Genomic DNA, 19,359 nt, shown 5'->3' on the forward strand with positions numbered 1-19,359 from the left:
GGCATTTCCTGGGCATCTGCCCACTCCCGACTTGATCGTGACTTTTGGACTTGGTTCCCTTGTTCCACAGGTACTCTCGTCTGGAAATCCATCGTTGTTGCATTGCTGGTGTTGGTCTTTCCTGCAGAATTCCCCTATCACGACTTCTGTGCTCTTTGGGGAACTTAGGTGCACTTTGCACCCACTTTTCAGGGTCTTGGGGTGGGCTATTTTTCTAACCCTCACTGTTTTCTTACAGTCCCAGCGACCCTCTACGAGGTCACATAGGTTTGGGGTCCATTTGTGGTTCGCATTCCACTTCTAGAGTATATGGTTTGTGTTGCCTCTATCCCTATGTGCCCCCATTGCATTCTATTGTGACTATACATTGTTTGCACTGTTTTCTATTGCTATTACTGCATATTTTGGTATTGTGTACATATATCTTGTGTATATTTGCTATCCTCATACTGAGGGTACTCACTAAGATACTTTTGGCATATTGTCATAAAAATAAAGTACCTTTATTTTTAGTATATCTGTGTATTGTGTTTTCTTATGATATTGTGCATATGACACTAGTGGTACTGTAGGAGCTTCACTCGTCTCCTAGTTCAGCCTAAGCTGCTCTGCTAAGCTACCTTTTCTATCAGCCTAAGCTGCTAGACATCACTATACACTAATAAGGGATACCTGGGCCTGGTGCAAGGCGTAAATACCCCTTGGTACTCACTACAAGCCAGTCCAGCCTCCTACACTCAGCCACAAAGGTCTTGTGAATTTCTTCCTTCTCCTCTCCAACATCCTGATGTTGAAAGACATTGGGTGTGTTGTCGACCTCTCTTCTCTTCATCTCCCTGCGACATCCTCCTCGGTCCCGTAAGGTATTTTTGTACCGAAACGATTGGAGCACTTGCAGCACTCTTCTTTGTGATCAAGAGACAAACAGAGGTTGCAGACCTGATGAAGGTTGATCCACGGGTACTTAGTTTGGCACCTTGGACTGAAGCAGAAAGGAGTCAGTTTCTTCAGCAGGGCATTTTTGTTCAAGCATGTCGACCCAGCATGCAAAGGATTTCAGATTTCGAAATGCAGAAGGTGGGAAAATGCATTTAATAACAATATCGACTAAGGTGGGAGTGGATAACGAACGGAAAGAGTCCAAAAAGGGTCTTGACCCAGGGCTCGGTGAAACACGACTGGACCCAACGGACGAAGAAAACAGTATACCTCATGACTCAAAATACTTTTTTGACGAAAAACAACTTGCACACTTCCAGACCCAACACTAAATGGCAGGATTATGCACACCAAGTGCATTTACAGCCACTCATGCCATCAAACAGATTATTATTGCAAGTAGGTAACAATGCCTTCTGATCGATATTGCTATCCGCTGATACCTCACCCGTAGAATAGATTACAAAGCAATACCCTGTCTATAGGGTTAATGGAGGATTATACTAAGAAATTCAGCAAGACGGATCTATGGAATTCATCATCTAGAAGTAACGCTTAGCAAAGGAGTGTAGAGGTACCTATGTAGCTGTGTGATGGATTTAGCTCCAGTGGAAAGGACTAATTCTTTCCAAGGGTTCCTTCATAGCACATCTTGATGCAGATGATGATCTACTACAATAGAGTTCTTTGCTGCACCGCTTTGCCATTCGTGGCACCATAATACTCTTAACAAGAGCTGGTCATTCAGTCACGTACCCTTGCTAGGATCCAGGTAGTACATGACTGCCCGCCTAGGATCCAACCTCTCTTCCTCCTTAGTGGGATGGGGCGAGGGTAAAAAATGAAAAGAGTGGTAGACTGACTCGGGTGGAAAAGCAGTCACCACTTTAGTTAAGAAAGCAGCTCTGTTCCACAACATCAATTTGTCAGGGTAATGGTAGAACAGGAGCTAAGAGCTTTTAGCTCACTCACACTTCTGGCTGAGGTGATACCTACTAAAAACACTATTTTCGGGGTTAACATTCATAAGGAACAACTACGGAAGGCTCAAACCTAGCTCCAATAGAAAAGGTAACAAATTAAGATCCCAGTGGGGTAAAACAAAAAGGGTTGGCAAATCGAGATTTATCAACCCCTTCAAAAAACGAATCACTATAGGGGATTTAAAAAGGGATGCCTGGTCTGAAAGACGGAAATGCAGACAACAAAGCCAAATACCCGTTGACAATACCAAATGTAAAACCACTCCGGGTAAGCGAAAGACCCTATTGTAAGATCTCAGACAACTCAGCCTGCAAGGGGTCTACACTGTGCTCCATGAACCATGCAACAAAGCTGCCCATTTTCTAGAGGAAACTTATTTGGTAGAGGGGCAACGCGCTGAAAGAACGTCATCAACCAGCTCTGGTGGTAACGGAAGAAAGTCGGATGTCCCAACTCAATCACCAGGTTTGAAGGTTGAGACCTCGAAGATTGAGATGCAGCACCATACCCTCCAAATAAAGATGAGATTCGGTCTGAACAGCAGCTTGAGTGATGGAAAAGTGGAGAAGCTCCGAAGGTCTGTGTACTACACCCTCCCTCGCCAAACTGAGACAATAAGACTAACTTGGGTCCAGTCTTGGATAATCTTCCTCACAATCTGAGGAATCAAGGGTATGGAAGAAATGCATAATGCAGCTGAAAATTCCATCTTAACTGAAACACATTCCCCAGGGCCCCTCTCAACGGATACTGGAAGGCAAACAAGTCCACCTGAGGAGTGCCCCACTGAGCAAAGATGTCTTGAACTACCCCCCATAGAAAACAACACTAGTGATTGCAAGATAACACTGGCTCAGGCTGTCTGTTCCGACATTCAGAGACCTGTCTAGGTGATTGCCAGTGAGACAGATCCTTTGCCCAAAACCACAGTCTGAGACTGCCAGACAATGGAGGCAAGACCCTACTCTCTCCTACTTGCTGATGTACCACATCGCTGTTGTGCTGTCTGTCGAAATCTGGATGGACCGGCCTTGGATGGAGAGGAGGAAGGCCTTGAGTGCCAGCCATACTGCTAGCAGTAATAACAGGTTGATGTGAAAAACCTGTTCTTTCAGAGACCAGAGGCCTCTGATTTACAGATCCTCTGAGTGAGCACCCCACCTTGCGGTGGAGACATATATCTCTACTGTAGTCACTGTTGGATGAGGAGTAAAGGAGCCATCTCATGTCAGGCTCGCTTCATTCACCTACCAAATCACGTCAACTGCAACACTTGGGAAGATCATGATGGAGTCCACCACACATCTCCCGTATTGTAGCTACTTCCTGTGGAGGCACTAATGTCGGTTCTTTATTAGACAATGTGGGAGCTTGACTAAGAGAATGCAGGAAGCCAGTAGACCTAGGGATCTCAGAAACTTCTAATCTGGAACTTTCAAGCGTTGTTGAACGGAGGGATCCACTATGCCATATCCCATACAGCACAGATGTAGCTTGAAAAGGCAATTGACGTATATACTATATCAAAATGAGATAAAGTGTGACAGAGGCAATAACAGATAGTACTAATGCTGTATTTGTGGTAGTGTGGTCAAGCAGTTAGGCTTATCAGAGGGTAGTGTTAAGCATTTGTTGTACACACAAACAATAAGTGAAAACACACACTCAATGACTTAATTCCAGACCAATAGGTTTATATATAGAAAAATATTATTTTATTAATTTATTTCTAGAACCACAAGATTCATTTAGCAGGTAAGTACATTTAATGAAAGGTACTTTGCATAATAATACTTAGAAATTTGAATGGAATCAACAATGTACACAGTTTTCTTTAAAATGGCAAAAAGCTATTTTAAAAGTGGACACTGCAATTTTCAACAGTTCCTGGGGGGGTAAGTAAAGTACAGTTTTTGAGGTAAGTAACACACTTACAGTTTCAATATCTGGGGCATAGGTAGCCCACCGCTGGGGGTTCAAGATAACCCTGAACACCCAGCAACACAGGGCCGGTTAGGTGCAGAGGTCAAACAGGAGCCAAAATAACATGGGCCCCTATGGAGACAGGTGGTACTCAGGTTCCGGTCTGCTTGCAGTTAAGTACCCGTGTTGTCGGAGGGCAGACCAGGGGGGTTTAGAGGAGTATTGGAGGGGCCGCAAATAGGCACAAAAACCACACCCTCAGCGGCACGGGCGGCCAGGTGCAGTGTGCAAACAGGGTGTTGGGTTCTCAATACAACGCTATGGAGGGACCAGAGGGTCACTTAGGCACTGCAGGCAGGGCACAGGGGGACCTCTTGGGCAAGCTAACGACTGGGCAAGGATGAGGGCCACCTGCTGGTCGTTGCTGCACCGGTGGTCGGTTTCTCTTGGGCATGGGGGCTGCAGTGTAGTGCTTCTCCAGGCGATAGATATCTTCGCCCTCGGCAGTCGCGGTCAGGGGGGTTCTCGGGATTCCCTCTGCAGGTGTCGTCATTGGGGTGTAGAGAGGTCAGCCCAGGGTGGACATGTAGTTGAGTTGCCTGGGGATCCTCTCTGGCTAGTTGGTTTCTCTGGACACGGGCCGGGGGCACTGGGTGCAGAGTAGTTGGACTCACGCATCTGGAATGAGGTGAGAATCCCTTTAAAGATTATTTATTTGTCTTCTTTTTGGACAGGTCCCCTGTCCACGGGAGTTTCTTGGTCCTCGGTGGTGCAGGCAGTCCCTTGGAGGCTCTTCAGGGGTCGCTGGTCCTGCAGAACACGTTGCTTCTTTTATTGCAGCTTTCTGAAGCAGGAAACGGGGCGGTAGGGCTGGGGCCAAGTTAGTAGTTGTTTCCTTCTCTTCTCTGCAGGGTTTTCAGCTCAGCAGTCCTCCTTTCTTGAGGTCGTCAGGAATCTGAAGAGCTGGGTTCAGGGTCGCCCCAAATACTAAATTTAGGGGGGTGTTAGGGTCAAGGACCAGTAGCCAATGGCTACTGTCCCTGAGGGTGGCTCCACCCTCCTTGTGCCCACTCCCTCGGAGGGGGGTGAGAGGGTGGAAGCACATCCCTATCCCTATTGGTCCTAATCCTCCAAAGCAAGATGGAGGATTTCTCAAGGAGGGGGGTACCTTCAGCTCAGGACAGCTTAGGGGCGGTCCTGGCTGAGGGGGTGACTCCTCCTTGTTTTTCTCAAAATCCCTCTGGACTTGTCACCAAAGGTGGGGGTTTGTCCGGGGAGCAGGCATCTCCACTAGCTGGGGTGCCCTGGGGCACTGCAACACCAGGCTTGAGCCTTTGAGGCTCACCACCAGGTGTTCCAGTTCCAGCAGGGGGAGGTGTGAAGCACCTCCACCCAAGACAGGCTCTGTTTCTGGCCACAGAGTGCAGAAGGGCACAAACCCCATGTGGTCAGAAACTCGTCTGGAAGTGGCAGGCTGGCATAGGCTGGTCAGCCTTACACTAGCAGTTGGGCTAACATAAAGGGGGAATCTCTGAGATGCAATCAGTGTGCATTTTTCAATAAATTCCACACTGGCATCAGTGTGGGTTTATTGTGCTGAGAAGTTTGATACCAAACTTCCCGGTATCCAGTGTAGCCATTATAGTGCTGTGGAGTTCATAATGACAAACTCCCAGACCATATACTCAGTATGGCTACCCTGCACTTACAATGTCTAAGAATCGACTTAGACACTGTAGGGGCATAGTGCTCATGCAGCTATGTCCTCACCTGTGGTATAGTGCACTCTGCCTTAGGGCTGTAAGGCCTGCTAGAGGGGTGACCTACCTATGCCACAGGCAGTGGTTGGTGAGCATGGCACTCTGAGGGGAGTGCCATGTCGACTGTCTTTTCTACCCACTAGTACACATAAGCTGCAAAGCAGTGTGCATGCACTGAGTGAGGGGTCCATAAGTGTGGTATAATACATGCTGCAGCCCTTAGGGACGTTCCCTGGCCACAGGTCCCTTGGTACCATGGGTACCACTTACAAGGGACTTAACTAGGTGCCGGGGCTGTGCCAATTGTGGAAAAAAAGGTACAGTTTTAGGGAAAGATCACTGGTGCTGGGGCCTTGTTAGCAGAGTCCCAGTGCACTTCCAATCAAAGCTGGCATCAACACTAGGCAAAAGGTGGGGCTGACCATGCCAAGAGTAGCATTTTCCTGCAACCATGCTGCCAGCTGAGAAGATTTTCTTTCACCATGCCTCCAACCGTTTGAAATTCCTATGTGAGGGAATTCTGGTGGATGTGTTTTGCACCTGTTCTGAGCTATTTGCAGCTTAAGACTCTCCAAGGAAGGGTGTGTAGGGAGAAAAGCTGGGCCTCTAGGAGCAGGGTGATAGCATCTGGCTATCAATATTTGAACTGCTAGTGCTGAGGAAGGGTTCCTCGAGGCTGTCAGGACATGTTCCATCAAGGTTTTATTAAAGTATAGTAATGGTCCTGATAACTACCAAAGGTAGCTGTAAATCCAGTACTTCAGCCTCTTTCCTGACTACTAAATGAAAAGACATGACTTCTGGAGTGGGTGGTCCAGCAAGGAACTCCATTTCCACATTTGGCGAAGTGCCAAGTCCACTATCAGAGGACAAAACTAGAACGTCATAGGGATGTTCTCCCTCATCCTCCCTTTAAGGGTAAACATTCCGAAGGACGCAATCTGAGACGAAGAGGTCACAAATCCTCTACAGGTACTTTTCCTCTTTTAGTCTCCGGGCCTTTTCTGAGGAGGGGGGATCTGTGGGTGAAGGCTGTACTACCAATGCGTCCGAGTGCAGCTCTGGTGCAGATGGCATCAGTGTCAGTGAATGCCACAGTGCTGATAGCAGAAGTGTACATCTGTGCGCCAGAGTGGAGGCAGGAGCATGCGTGGAGCCACAGGGCTGAAGCCACACGGTGAGATCAGCATAAACATAGGAAGGGTGAAAGGTGCTCCAGTTTCGAGGGGCATGCCAGATGGGTTCAAGGCCCTAGTGAAGACGCCAAACATTGCTGCTTGGTCTGCACCTGGCACCGAGGCCTGGTAACGACAGAGCTGGTACAGAAGAATATGAGTATACAGTTCCAGCTCCAGCTGTGGAACAGGCTTCAAGCCAAAAGGGTCAGGCCAGATGGCTCCACAATGACTCCGACTCCATCGATGAATCTGTGGGAGCTCAGAATTGTCTAGGGGACTTATACCTCTGCTGTGCTTCCTACTTTTTATTACAGTGGAATGTGAAGAGGGAGATCTGGATTATGGTCTTGATCAACAATGACTGTCAACACGGACCTGAGTCATGAACAGTATTGTGTTGACCTCCATACTAGTTTTCGGTGCATACTCTGACAGGAGTCACAAGAAAGAGAATCGTGTTCTGAGCCAAGGCACCACAAGCAGATGGTATGGAAGTCTCTAATGGACATCACTCCCTCTAACCCCTACAGGGACTAAAGCAGAACGCTTAGGAGCAGACACAGCATTGCACTTTTGGATAAATTAGCTGTAAGGAAAACTCATGACCCTCAGGAGAGATCGAGCGCTATATCTACATCAAAGATGTAGATAAAAAAAGGGAACTGATGTTGTTACCCTGTGGTGAGAGTTCTATGACTTTGTTGACCTGAGTGAACGTCACTTTCAGTGTTAATAGGAAGCCAAAGACCCCAACTGGCGATGTGAATGCTTTGAAGTTTCCATATTCAGCCTGATAGCTGGGATTTTTCTGCAGGTAAGGAATCTGCAGGTAGAAGTATCCATCAGAATGAATCATTACTGATCATCATCCTTGGAAAAGTTCTAAAAAAAATTACAAACAATATTATGTCCATCATTTCATAATGAGAAATTTTATTTACAAACAGGGAAGGTTCAAAAGTCTTTCAATCTACCCATGAGAGTACCTCCCAGAAAAATCATCTCATGCTCAGACTGTATGATCCTTATAGAAATGGCAAAAAATAAAACAACATTCAGGGAGCTACAAGTCTCAGTGTGGTAAACAGTTATAGTTCATGATTCTACCATAAGGAAAATTCTTAACATTCATGGCTTTCACAGCAGTGATTCAAGGCGCCGAAACGTCTTGAACAATGACTTTAGGGCAGAAGGTTTCAAGGGGAATTGTTCAGCTCAGTGCACAAGTTTGGCTAAAACCAAATATTAGCAGCATGAGAGTATGATGGTGAAAGATTGATGATTTGAGCCTGCTTTTTAGTCTCTGTACTGTAAAGCACAGATTCCAGCTCGTTCTACAAGCACCTGCCAAACATCTACAGCTTAGTTGAAAATGAATCATACAACTGTTCAATTATCCAAACCACAATGATAAATATACAACGGAATGGCTGAAAAAAAAAAAAAAGAATAATGATTTTGGAATTAACAAGTCACAATCCCGACCTCAAATTCATTGAGGTGGGGGCAGGGGTCGGGACGGGGGATGGACCTAAAGAAGGCTGTACATAAATAAATTCCCTCCAACACAACCATATTTAAACAGTTTTGTAAGGAGATGTAGACCAAATTACCCTTACATTATTGCTGTTACGGGGGTTTTCAAACCTTACTAAATCATTCTTTACATACGACAAATGGATCTTTACAGTTTTATTTTTTAAATAAATAATGACAAAGTGCACTTTTTCCATGTTTTTGACACGCAATGTTACACTTATCTACTATAGACTGGTGAGGACAACATGAAGATCAGATTTGTGTTAATTTGTAAAGCCAGAGAATTTCAAGAGGATGTACTTTCTTTTCACATTACTATAATGGTCTTGTCTTGTAAATTTCAAATGACTGGTGGCATTATTCCAAGTGACATTATGAGTTTCAAATAGATTTTCTCATTACAGAAGCTGTCAATGTAAGTAAGCTGTAAATAATGGTGTTGAGTTATAAATCTAAAATAAATTGCACTACCTGATTAATTCACATCATAACACACAATACACACTAATATTAGGCTGGGGAGCTTACTTTTATGTGGGTGAATTCTCTAAAACTTTGCTACACGGATTTCGTGCAACTTTCACCCACCGGAGACTGGTTCTAGTAGTAAATGTCTTGGAGGAACAGGAAAACTGCAATCCAGACATTTTCCTCTTAAAACGGTCTACTGTTGATGCCTGGAATTACTTTTTTGACTCAAGCCTCCAGATAAATGTCCTATGAAATATTGGCAAATACAATTCAGAAAATGTTGTGTAATATGATATTTTTGCGTAATTTGGCGCACACAACAAAATGTTCTTCCGTTAACTTTTCATTCATATGGTGATGCGTGTGATGCAACTAAAATTTGCTTTTACCAGGAAGAACATGCTGTAGACATCTGCATGGATATTTTAAGTTCATTTTAAAGAGGATAACTGTTAAAAGCACTGCTGCATGCTGCTCTGATTCCCTCTTCCTGATGCTGGTAGTCATGCTTCAATATTAAGGGAGGTTACTTGAAGTAGCTGAAGTGCAAATCAGTGTCAAGCACTGAGAATACCCGTCTAGATATCTGAAAAGTAATGCATGGTCCTAGGTAGAAATACAAGGATACATTTAACTCGGAGCATAACTGCCTGCTTGGAAATCATGCATCCCTTAGGGGTAAAATCGCGGTGGGCTTGCAGTGTCAGGAGTTAAATGTAGCCCAGTTTTCAGTCAGTCCATATATTCTCATTGCATGGAGCAGACTACGATTGCAGTATCTGTCCTCGTCAATGTCCAACACTTTAGTGTAGCAAACATTTGCATTTCAAAATACGAAATATGTTTAGCCATAATTAAAACTGCTAATATGCTTTCAGGATATGGTAACTGAAAATTAAATTTTTCTAAAACATTATTGATGGTATTGTACTGGTATGGTACTTCATCCGACAGAAAGTTCACCATTTGAGAACAAAGACCTAATGCGATTTGAGCTCTGAACTTGACGTCCTAAATACTGAAATGTGTCTGCTTCATGCGTACAAAGCTACCAGAAACTATATATGACCTTCGAGGCAGAGCAGTGTCACAAAAACAGCAGAGCGGTCGCGGCCCCGAGGTACTGATTAAAAAAAACAAAACGAATAAGACATGTGACACTGCACTGCCCACTAGTGCATATATTGTGTATGTAAGGTTGCACCAAACTGGTAAACTGTCCCAGATTAATATTTTAGTACATATGTGCAAAGACTAATATTACAAACTTTCACATGTACATTTTGCACACAAAAACACATGTTTAAATCTATATGCACGCACCTATACAAAAGCATTAGCAAACATAAATAACGACGAACATTTTGGCAGTGAGTTAATGGTACTGCATTACATACAGTCCCAGTCACGATGGGATGTTCGCCACGCATGGATTAATTTTCTAGCGGAGGAAACCGAAGGTGAATGCATCCTACTCACTAAATGGAGGTGAAGCAAGCTACATGAAGGAGGAGGGAGTGGGAGGTTGTGGAGCCATGCACAGTGAGGGCGCCGAGTGAGAGTACTTACCGAGGGGCAGGAAAGAGCGGACAGGGCTTGTGTCCCTGCTGCTTTCACGGCTGGCGTCCCGGCTGCATCCCTGACTCACACTAGGACGAGGAATGCGGCTGCCTCGGGCTAGTATGATTCAGGTTACAGAGAAGTCAAAGCACAGAGAGGAAAGGGAAAAGACAAGAACAGGTGAAGATTTATTGGTACACAATCTACGATAAAATATACACCAGAACAAAAACAACTATTTACCTGTAACAGTCTACATTTGACTGCCTGATGTAAGCAATTTTAACTGCATCTCCAAGCGCTAGAACTAAGGCATCATTCAAAGAGCAGCCAATAGCCATGAAACAATTCTCTCTCCTTGCATACAAGCACCTACATACGACTGTTCGAACTGGGCATGTACTCACAGCAGGCGCCACATCCGAAAGAAACTTAGCAGTGGGTGTAAAATTCAGTGCAAGAAGGTAACCTACACCAATCAACTCATTCTCTCCATTTTCTTCTCTCCCTAGATTTTCATCCTCTAACTTGAACAACAAGAGCATATCCTATTCAAATCTCCGCTTCCATCACACTCAGAACGACAACAAATGTGGTTATTTTTTGCTTTACTAACTTCTAAATATGAACAGTTCATTCACAGGTATTTACATTTTGTCATTTGTTGCAAAAACGACATCCTACAGCATTTTCTCTCACATTGTACTCCAGCAAGATTGTCACACAATTTACTTTAAGAAGAGCTCCTCTCAATTTTGCAGTTAGAAAGAAGAGTAAACACCAATCCCAAGCAGCGATTTGTCGAAAGACAGAGCCGAACATTGGACCTCTGTCTTTGAAGCACCGATAAATGTGAAAAGATAAACACAATGTAAAGGCATCTTGATAGCTCAGGACTTTCTTGACCCACAGTTACGGAAACGGTGAGTGAGACACGAGACAAGCTGCACTATAAACAACGTGCTATTACAGAAAGTTTAAGACTACACTACCACAGCCAGCACCAAGCCCTAAAATACACAAGAACCTTAGAGCGCACTGTGCACATCCGCTTGCTGTCTCGGGGCACCAAGCATGGCAACTCCTTGCAAACTAGTCTGGCTGAGGTAAGAACTGGCCACGTTTTCATGCCACCTTGAGCAAGCCGAGCTCTTCGACCTGCTCAGGTTAGAAGCTCTGGTTAAGCAGTTCGAACCCTGGCTTGGAGATATGTGCAGTCCTGTTTGGTGCGACTAAACGGGAGGCTTTCGGATTGGGCAGAACCTAATTCACGGACATGACATTACAAAAGGCAACTAACTGTATATGCACTGGAGTTCGTCCGGGGTTTGAGAGAATGCTATGTTTAGAGGTGTTACAGCTAACAAGACTGTTAAGCGTTCAATATGCTCATCGGGAATTTAAAAAACTATAGTGGCACCACAGACCCTTCAGCGTCAGAAACTTCAATGAAGGCAATTCAAAATCTATAATTAATACCATCAGAGAACGGCAGTAATCGTATTGTTCCATCATCACTCCACCTTTTCAAACACTGCAGAAAACGTTCAAGTGTGGCGGCCTGGTCAGAAGGTACACAGGGAGGATCAGTCTTCTTAATTTGTTAGAGTAGAAGATGCGTAGGAGCGCTCAGTTACAGTGTATTTAAGGTATGCACACCAGCTGCTTTTTCCGCACCTTCCACTCCCATATAGTGTGGTTTTGATGATGTCAATGATGACAGGCAAGGCAGAGACTATGAGGATCATGGGAATTATCTTTAACGTACCACGGATACAGAGATAGAGCAGGAAGGAACGGATGAACAAGCACATTCTGGAACAATACAAACTACAGACACATACACGTTCAAATGCCAGCTGTACAACAATGTACTTATCCTGTGTACACTACACAGGACCTCATTAAATCCAATCTGTCAGTTTACCACAAAAACTGAGTTTACCAACACCACCATGAACCCTCCCAGGAGCCGGCTCACCATGCTGAACCACATGTTCGCTCTCCTCCTGCTCAGACAACACCATGAAAGCGCCCACAGCACATAACTGCAGTGTGGAATCTATTGGACACACCTGCAATCTATGACCCACAGGGGGCTTGGGACCATTCGGGTTCCTTATCGCTAGTGAACATTATGAAGCAACAAAACCATACAAATGCCGACCACAAACCAATGCACACTCAGGAGCACACAGAGAACTACCATTATCAGAACCAGAGGAAGTGCCAATTTTAATTGTGGCTCAGTTTACTATGAGTACCACGGTAGCAAAAGAACAAATAACATTAGCGATCTACCCGAGCACCAGTCCAGTCTCGGCAAGCAATTTCAGCACATACAGAAATTTCATAAAAGGCATGAACAGTGTATGCCTCCTAAATGCCAAAGTGGCCATAATGTTATCATTAGACGCACTAACATACAGCCTTCCAGAAAGCAAAGGCTTTAAGGAGATAAATGCAAGCACAGGTCCTTCATGAAAATCCCCATCACTGTTTCTGTGCATGCAAGCCATTACCTCGGTCGTGCAAGAAGGTAATTATTGGTGTGGAAAATACACTAGAAAGGCCAAGGTAGGGTGGAGAATTCCAACTCACCATCGACATATGAACCAGCTCTCAAACCCTACACTGGGTCACCTTCCCCACCACTGGCATGCAACTGGATGACTTGCGGAGGATCATGCTGTTCGCTGATTTTGACGTTAAGAACACTATAAAGAACAGCTAAGACTAGGCTTTATGACAGTTGGCACCAGCTCATATGTTATTACACTGCCAAGGACACAATGAGGGGTCCGCAATCTCTTATTTGAGGATCCTGCCAACCATGTGAGCCAGAAAGCTGAGTAACCTGTCTAGGGATGTCCACTGTGGTAGTTACTGAATAGGATTCTTTGCAGAATCGAAGGGGATTGTGGCAACACAATGCGCCAGAAACTGCACAGCTCAGAATGAAACTGCAGCCTTATCTAATGAGCTGCAGAACATTAGTGCCCACTAGTAATCTACCTAGTGTGCTGGATTTCATATAGTGTGATCCCAGATGACGAAGACAACATCAGACTGCAGTATTCAGAAACTTTATGCACCTTACGTCCTCCATTGTAAAACCTAAATACTTCTCCTGTAAGATGCTTGTGCCCAAAGCAATTACACTCGGAAATGGGAAATGCGTGCATGCTAGACTAGTAAGGAGACGGCAAATGTGCGCTGATTGAGGAGTTAAGTATACTGGCGATTTCTGCATGGTAGGCACTGAGAAAACTAGTAGGACCTGGAACACAAAAATACGTCTTGATATACACTCAACGTATTCTGTATGGCGCATTTACAGTTGTATACAGCACGAACAAGAAACCAGAACACAGAACACTGCACTAGATGGCAGCTCTCATGTAAACACAGCAATATACACACTACTACTTATCTAAATGCAACACATTACAGAGGGAACAAAGCCTAGGGAGCAGGTCTCAGTTAAAGGTTATATAAGGGAAGCACATCTTCCCAATAGTGCCGAAGGTTCCATGTTCTGATTACTGGGCTTCTCCGAAGACTAAAAGGTGGGCGGGGCGCTCCTTAAGATGGCCGCCAGTCTCATTGTTTTATGTGATGACCAGGCAACTGCAGCCTTTTTCATGCACGGAGCGGCCTAGTCCACTGAATGCCTCCGAGAAGAAAATACGGTCAACTTCTGGATTTTAATTCCTGGCCACCAATCACTGGCAGAAGGGCAATGAAATCGAGTGTGGGTATGATCAAAATATTAGATAATCGGCAAGTTCATTAAATAAAGAGCACTTCTTTCTCCTCAGTCTAGAACGCCACAAATCCAAGAAATGGTCTTTGAGCTAAAGTGCCCTCACATGTATGAGAGCAAATACTGAGAGCACAAGTGCCGCTAATAAAAAGGTGCTGTTACGCTCCTTAATGGCGGTTGGTTTGACGGATAGTGTTCAATATTGTATCTTGGTTTACCTGCTGGCAGTAGAGATTATTATTTACTTCCAGATTTCTTTGTTTGTTATTAAGGTTTCGATTACTATTTGATACTGCTATCTGCTGATAAACAGGTTATTCAATCTGATTACTTTCCTTGACATATGTATGTTATTCTATGGTTTGCGCGCACAAGATACTAGGGTCTGGGTGGGTCAGTCACTGGTTAATTTGTCAATAAAAACGTGCCGGTGCCCAAAGCTCTCCTTTGAAACACGCGGCTTGCTCCAATTAAATGTGCGAGCACTGAGGTAGCGTAATCTTAAAACCATCTCTGGCCTCATTCATCTATTTATAGCCACTCCCTGTCCCTCCAGCTCACTCTTACAGCGCTCTACTTTCTCCCTTTGTGACGAGTTTTCGTTTTTCTCATCCTCCGCTTTTCCCATATGTGTCTTTTGCTCGCTGTAAATGCCTGATGTTAAAAAAAAAAAAAAAAAAAAAAAAAAAAAAGGTGTCCGTGCCCCCTAGTGGAAACCACCGGCTCAAATTCAGCACTGGGGTCAGTAGACTAATTCATCCACTTCAGAAACCTATTTTTGACCTCAACGACATAGGTTAAAATCTTGGCAGGTCCACTCAGCCTTCCGATGTCAATAAAATGAGTATCACTAAGCTGGATAACAATAAACAATTTTATTCAGAGCCTTCAGCAACAATATTTCTAGTGGAAATACACTTCCCGCACATGGCTCACCTTGTGAATACTACTTCCAGGCTTCACAATGATCTAGGAACCTCTAGGAACCTCTAGGAACCTTTTCCTCCTGGGAATAGCTCATACGCATCAAGAGAGGGCACAGTTTGGCTCCAGTCACAGCTCTCTCTCTGGATATAACACAACCGGAATATATTAGGCACCAACCAGTGTTCTTGCATCTGTTCTTGATATTTTATTCCTGCCCTTATTCAGGTGGGCAGAGAGGCACTCAGAGAGCCACAACAATGATAATTAAAGCACATAACATATTTGTATCTCTTGGGATCTTCTTAATCACCGTACCAATTTAGTGGTGAGGAGGAAGTCAATGAGGAATCTGTGAGAAGATTATGGATCCACCATAAATATTGTTAAAGACAGCATATAACTTTTTTTCTGTTGGCTACTATTGTTTATCCACAGAAGGATCCAGTATAAAACTGGTTTGAATTAAAATAGGGATTCCATCTCAGAGAGACCTAACTGAGCCCTTAAGGCTACCACTGCTATACCGTGGCGTAAGTGAAGTAGCTGCTGCAGGAATCTATTTTCTGTATCCTTTACACTGCTGAGGGTCCGATGCCCCAATAGTTCTGCCATTTAAGAGTCAGTCGTCATGACTTTAGCATAATAGGAGCTGATGGCTGACTCGGGACCTTCCTTCAATCTTGCTGGCTAAGTGGCGGATTGTGCCACACTTGCACTTGCCTTACCACTTTATCACTAGTCACTTTCCACAGGAAAGATCATTACTAGTTGTTAGATACACACTGCACTTAGGGATCAAGATTTCTAGTCTCCTAGTTTGGGTAAGTTAGGGGTCTAGCATAGCCCTTGATTCAAACTTTTCTAGGAAGCCTAGTTGTTAGAGTAGTCAGGCATACCCATACCACTCTAGCAAGATGTCTTCAGTAGAGCATACCTCTCAGGCCCGAAACTCTCACTATGACAGTCTTACTTTCCAAGAGTTGAGGGAGATGTGTGCTACTAGAAAACTAAAGACAGGGAGAAATCCTAATAAAAGTCTACTTCTGGGGTTACTTCTCCAGGCTGACCAGGACACTGCAGATAGCCAGGAGGAAGTAGAAACTGACCTTTCCATCCTAGACAGGGTAGATTTAGGCTACACTGAGGGGGGTCAGGAACAATCGGGGGAACACCACAACCCTTTTAGGAGCACTGCAGGTAGTGAAAAGGGGGGTCATTCCAGTAGGGTCACTTTTTATTCTAGAGGGTTGGTTCAGAGAGTTCCCAGAAGGAGGGATAGGTCCTCCTCTGTCAATACCCATGTCTACTCGGTATCTGAGGGGACCCACTGCTCCAACTCAGGAGAAGACTCAGATAGGAAGCTTAGGAAACTGAGGCTGGAGGAGGCCAAGCTGAGGCTGCAGCAGCAACAGCTAGCCCAAGATAGGGAGGCCTTGGCAGTGTAGAGGGAGAGAGAGGATTTGGCGTTAGCTCCCCATGGTGGCAGCAATCTTAGCTTTAGGGACACCAGGGTCAGGGAGGACTCCTATGATTCTAGGAACCGAGGGAGATGACATTCATAAATGGTTCACTGCTCTGGAGAGGGCCTGTAAATTACAGAAGGTGCCCAAAGACAGTGGGCAGCAAACTTGTGGCTCTCCTCTGACAAAGGTAGAGACAAACTCCTCACTGTCAGAGAGGAAGATGCAGATGATTATACATCACTCAAAAATTCACTTTTAGATTGTTTTGGCTTAAATACTGAACAATACAGGATTACAATCAGAGAAACCAAAAAGTATCCCTCCCAAAATAGGGTAGATTTTCTGCACTGCTCTGTTAAAGCTCTGGAAGTTTGGTTGCATGGGAGCAAAGTTAGTGACTACCATGGCTTATAAAATCTAATTCTGAGAGAGCACATTTTGAATAACTATTTCTGATTAGCTGCATCAATACCTGGTGGATTCTGACCTGACCTCTCTCCAAGAATTGGGAAAGATGGCAGACAAATGTGTCAGCAACAGGGTGAGTGGAAAAACTCACACAGTGGGTGACCACAAAAAGAAGGAAGCAGTTAAGTTTCAGGTGCAAGGGTGGGGACAAAGAGAAACAAAAATAATCTTTATCAGGCCCACAAAACTCCTCAGGGGTGGGTCCAAGTCCTCTTCTGCCTCCAACACGAAACCTTGGTGCTACATTTGTAGTCAACCAGGCCATGAGGCAGGTGACAACACTTGTCCTAAAAGTAGCACCAAGCCTGCTACTATTACCACTACTACCACTAGTACCCCTAGCAGTAGCAACAATAGTGGTAGCAGTAGTCAGGCTAAAAGAGTAGTTGGGTTCACCTTTGGGACTGTAGTGGGCCCTGGGGTAGCCATAGAAACCCATGAGACATTTCCTATCTCTAAATGTGGCAGTGGCCTTGCCACCCAGCTGCTTGTCCCTCTAATATGGATAAGTACAAGCAGCACCGCATGATAAATGGTGTTGAGGCTGAGGCCTACAGACTCCTTCCATAAACCGTTTTGCACCAGCCCTAGGGACCCCCGGTCCCTGCTCTGACGTGGAACTGGACAAAAGAAAGGGGAGTGAATACTCCCCTGTCCATCACCACCCTAGGGGTGGTGCCCAGAGCTCCTCCAGGTGGCCACTTGATTGTGCCATCTTGAATCCAAGGTGGGCAGAGGCTCCTGGGAGCATCTGGGTGCCCAAATCAGGTAGGTGACATCACTGCCCCCTCCTAATAGGTGGTCACCCTGTTAGGTAACGAATCACCCTTACTGGGCTATTTAGGGTCTCCCTTTTGGGTGGGTCCTCAGATTCAACAGATTCCAGCAGGACTCCTCTGCATCGTTTACTTCATCTTCTGGCCACTGGGACTGCAACTGGACCCTCCAAGAACCGACAACCTGCAGCTTCAGCGACGACTCTGCTCTGCAACATTGTTTCTCTGGCTCCTTCCAGCAAATGCAACATTTTCCCTGCTGTGCATCCTCTGAGGGTGGCAAGTCTTCAGTCTGCACAAGAAGAAAGAAAGAATCTCTCTTGGAGTGAAGGAGTTACTACCCTGCATCTGCAGGCACCAATTGCAACGACGACCGGCTGCGTGGATCTGTTCTCCTCCGGAACTGTGTGGATCCTGTACCACAGGTGGTCTGGAGTGGTTCTCTCGGTCCTCTCTGCTAACTGTCCAACTTGGGAGACGGTAAGCCCTTGCCTCTCCTTGCAGGACAGTACCCCTGTGCACTGCGACTCTTGCAGCTACAAGGCTTGTCTGCTTCTCCTCTAAGCAATCTTCTGGCTGTGTAGCTCTGGTACCCAGCACTCCCTCCTGCAAAGTACAGTCTCCTGTCTGCTGCTCCAGCGATGTGGGACTCCTCTTGAGGTGTGCTGAGTGGGCCTCACTGCGACTCCTGTGCCTGCTGCCTGTGGGGGATGCCTCCTCTTTTTGCAACTCTCCGATTGCTGACCGTCACCCCAGACTCCCTCCTTGGGTTGAGTCCCATAACTACTAACCGACTCCATATCAACCGCCAAAGTTGGACATCACTTGCAACGTTCTGGAACTTCTCTTCACCTCCTGTGCTGCACTGCTTACCTTCTTTGTCCACCGTCTATCTGGTCCTGCATCCACAGAAGGGTGGGTAGTGGCTCCTACCATAACCAGACATTCCAACACAAACTGGACTTGGTCCCCTTTCTTTGCAAGTCCTCTTCTATCAGGATCCACCTTTGGGTTCTTCCAGTCTTGTTTGGGTCTTGCCTAATCCTCTTCCAAAGTCCTCCTCTTAGTTTTGGGGAAAACCAGGTACTTATCTCTCCTTTGCAGTTCGCTGGGGGTCACTCTGGTACTCCCCTCCTGCAGTTCCTAGTCCCTCCAGCTCCATTCTACTGATTCCACATCCGTGGGTGGGGAAGGCTACTGCCTTTCGCATTCCACTTTTGTAGTATATGGTTTGTCCCTTCCCTAGGGCCCTCACTAGTTGCTATTGCTTTTATCAATGTGTTTACTTACCTCCAGTTGGGGGATTGCCTATTTAGTATTCTAGTATTTGTGTTACTATAATAATAAAGTACCTTTATTTTTGTAACACTGTGTGGCTATTTCATGAGTGATAGTGCTGTGTGACTACAGTGGTATTGCATATAATTTGCATTTCTCCTAGATAAGTCCTGGCTGCAAATCCACACCTACCTCTAGAGAGCCCTGGCTTCCTAGACACTTCCTACACTTCACTAATAGGGGAAACATGGACCTGGTATAAGGTGCTTACACCACAGGTGCGCACTACACACCAGGCCAGCTTATTACAGCAGGCTGCTAAAAAGT

At 45.3% G+C, this 19,359-nt stretch overlaps 1 protein-coding gene across 50 annotated transcripts in view; it reads right to left on the minus strand.

Annotated features, from left to right (window-relative positions):
- Positions 1-19,359, minus strand: part of CLASP2 (cytoplasmic linker associated protein 2) — a 1,425,897-nt gene that overhangs the window by 426,266 nt on the left and 980,272 nt on the right. For 48 of the 50 annotated variants that reach the window (XM_069214594.1, XM_069214706.1, XM_069214671.1 and 45 more), the window contains one exon: positions 10,364-10,471. The exons of the other annotated variants lie outside the window; for them this stretch is intronic. In XM_069214594.1, the coding sequence (XP_069070695.1) occupies positions 10,364-10,471 (108 nt within the window). The remainder of the gene's footprint in view (positions 1-10,363; positions 10,472-19,359) is intronic. 50 annotated transcript variants of the gene reach the window in all.

This window comes from Pleurodeles waltl, chromosome 2_1 (genome assembly GCF_031143425.1).
Source record: "Pleurodeles waltl isolate 20211129_DDA chromosome 2_1, aPleWal1.hap1.20221129, whole genome shotgun sequence".
NCBI classification, from domain to species: Eukaryota; Metazoa; Chordata; class Amphibia; order Caudata; family Salamandridae; genus Pleurodeles; species Pleurodeles waltl.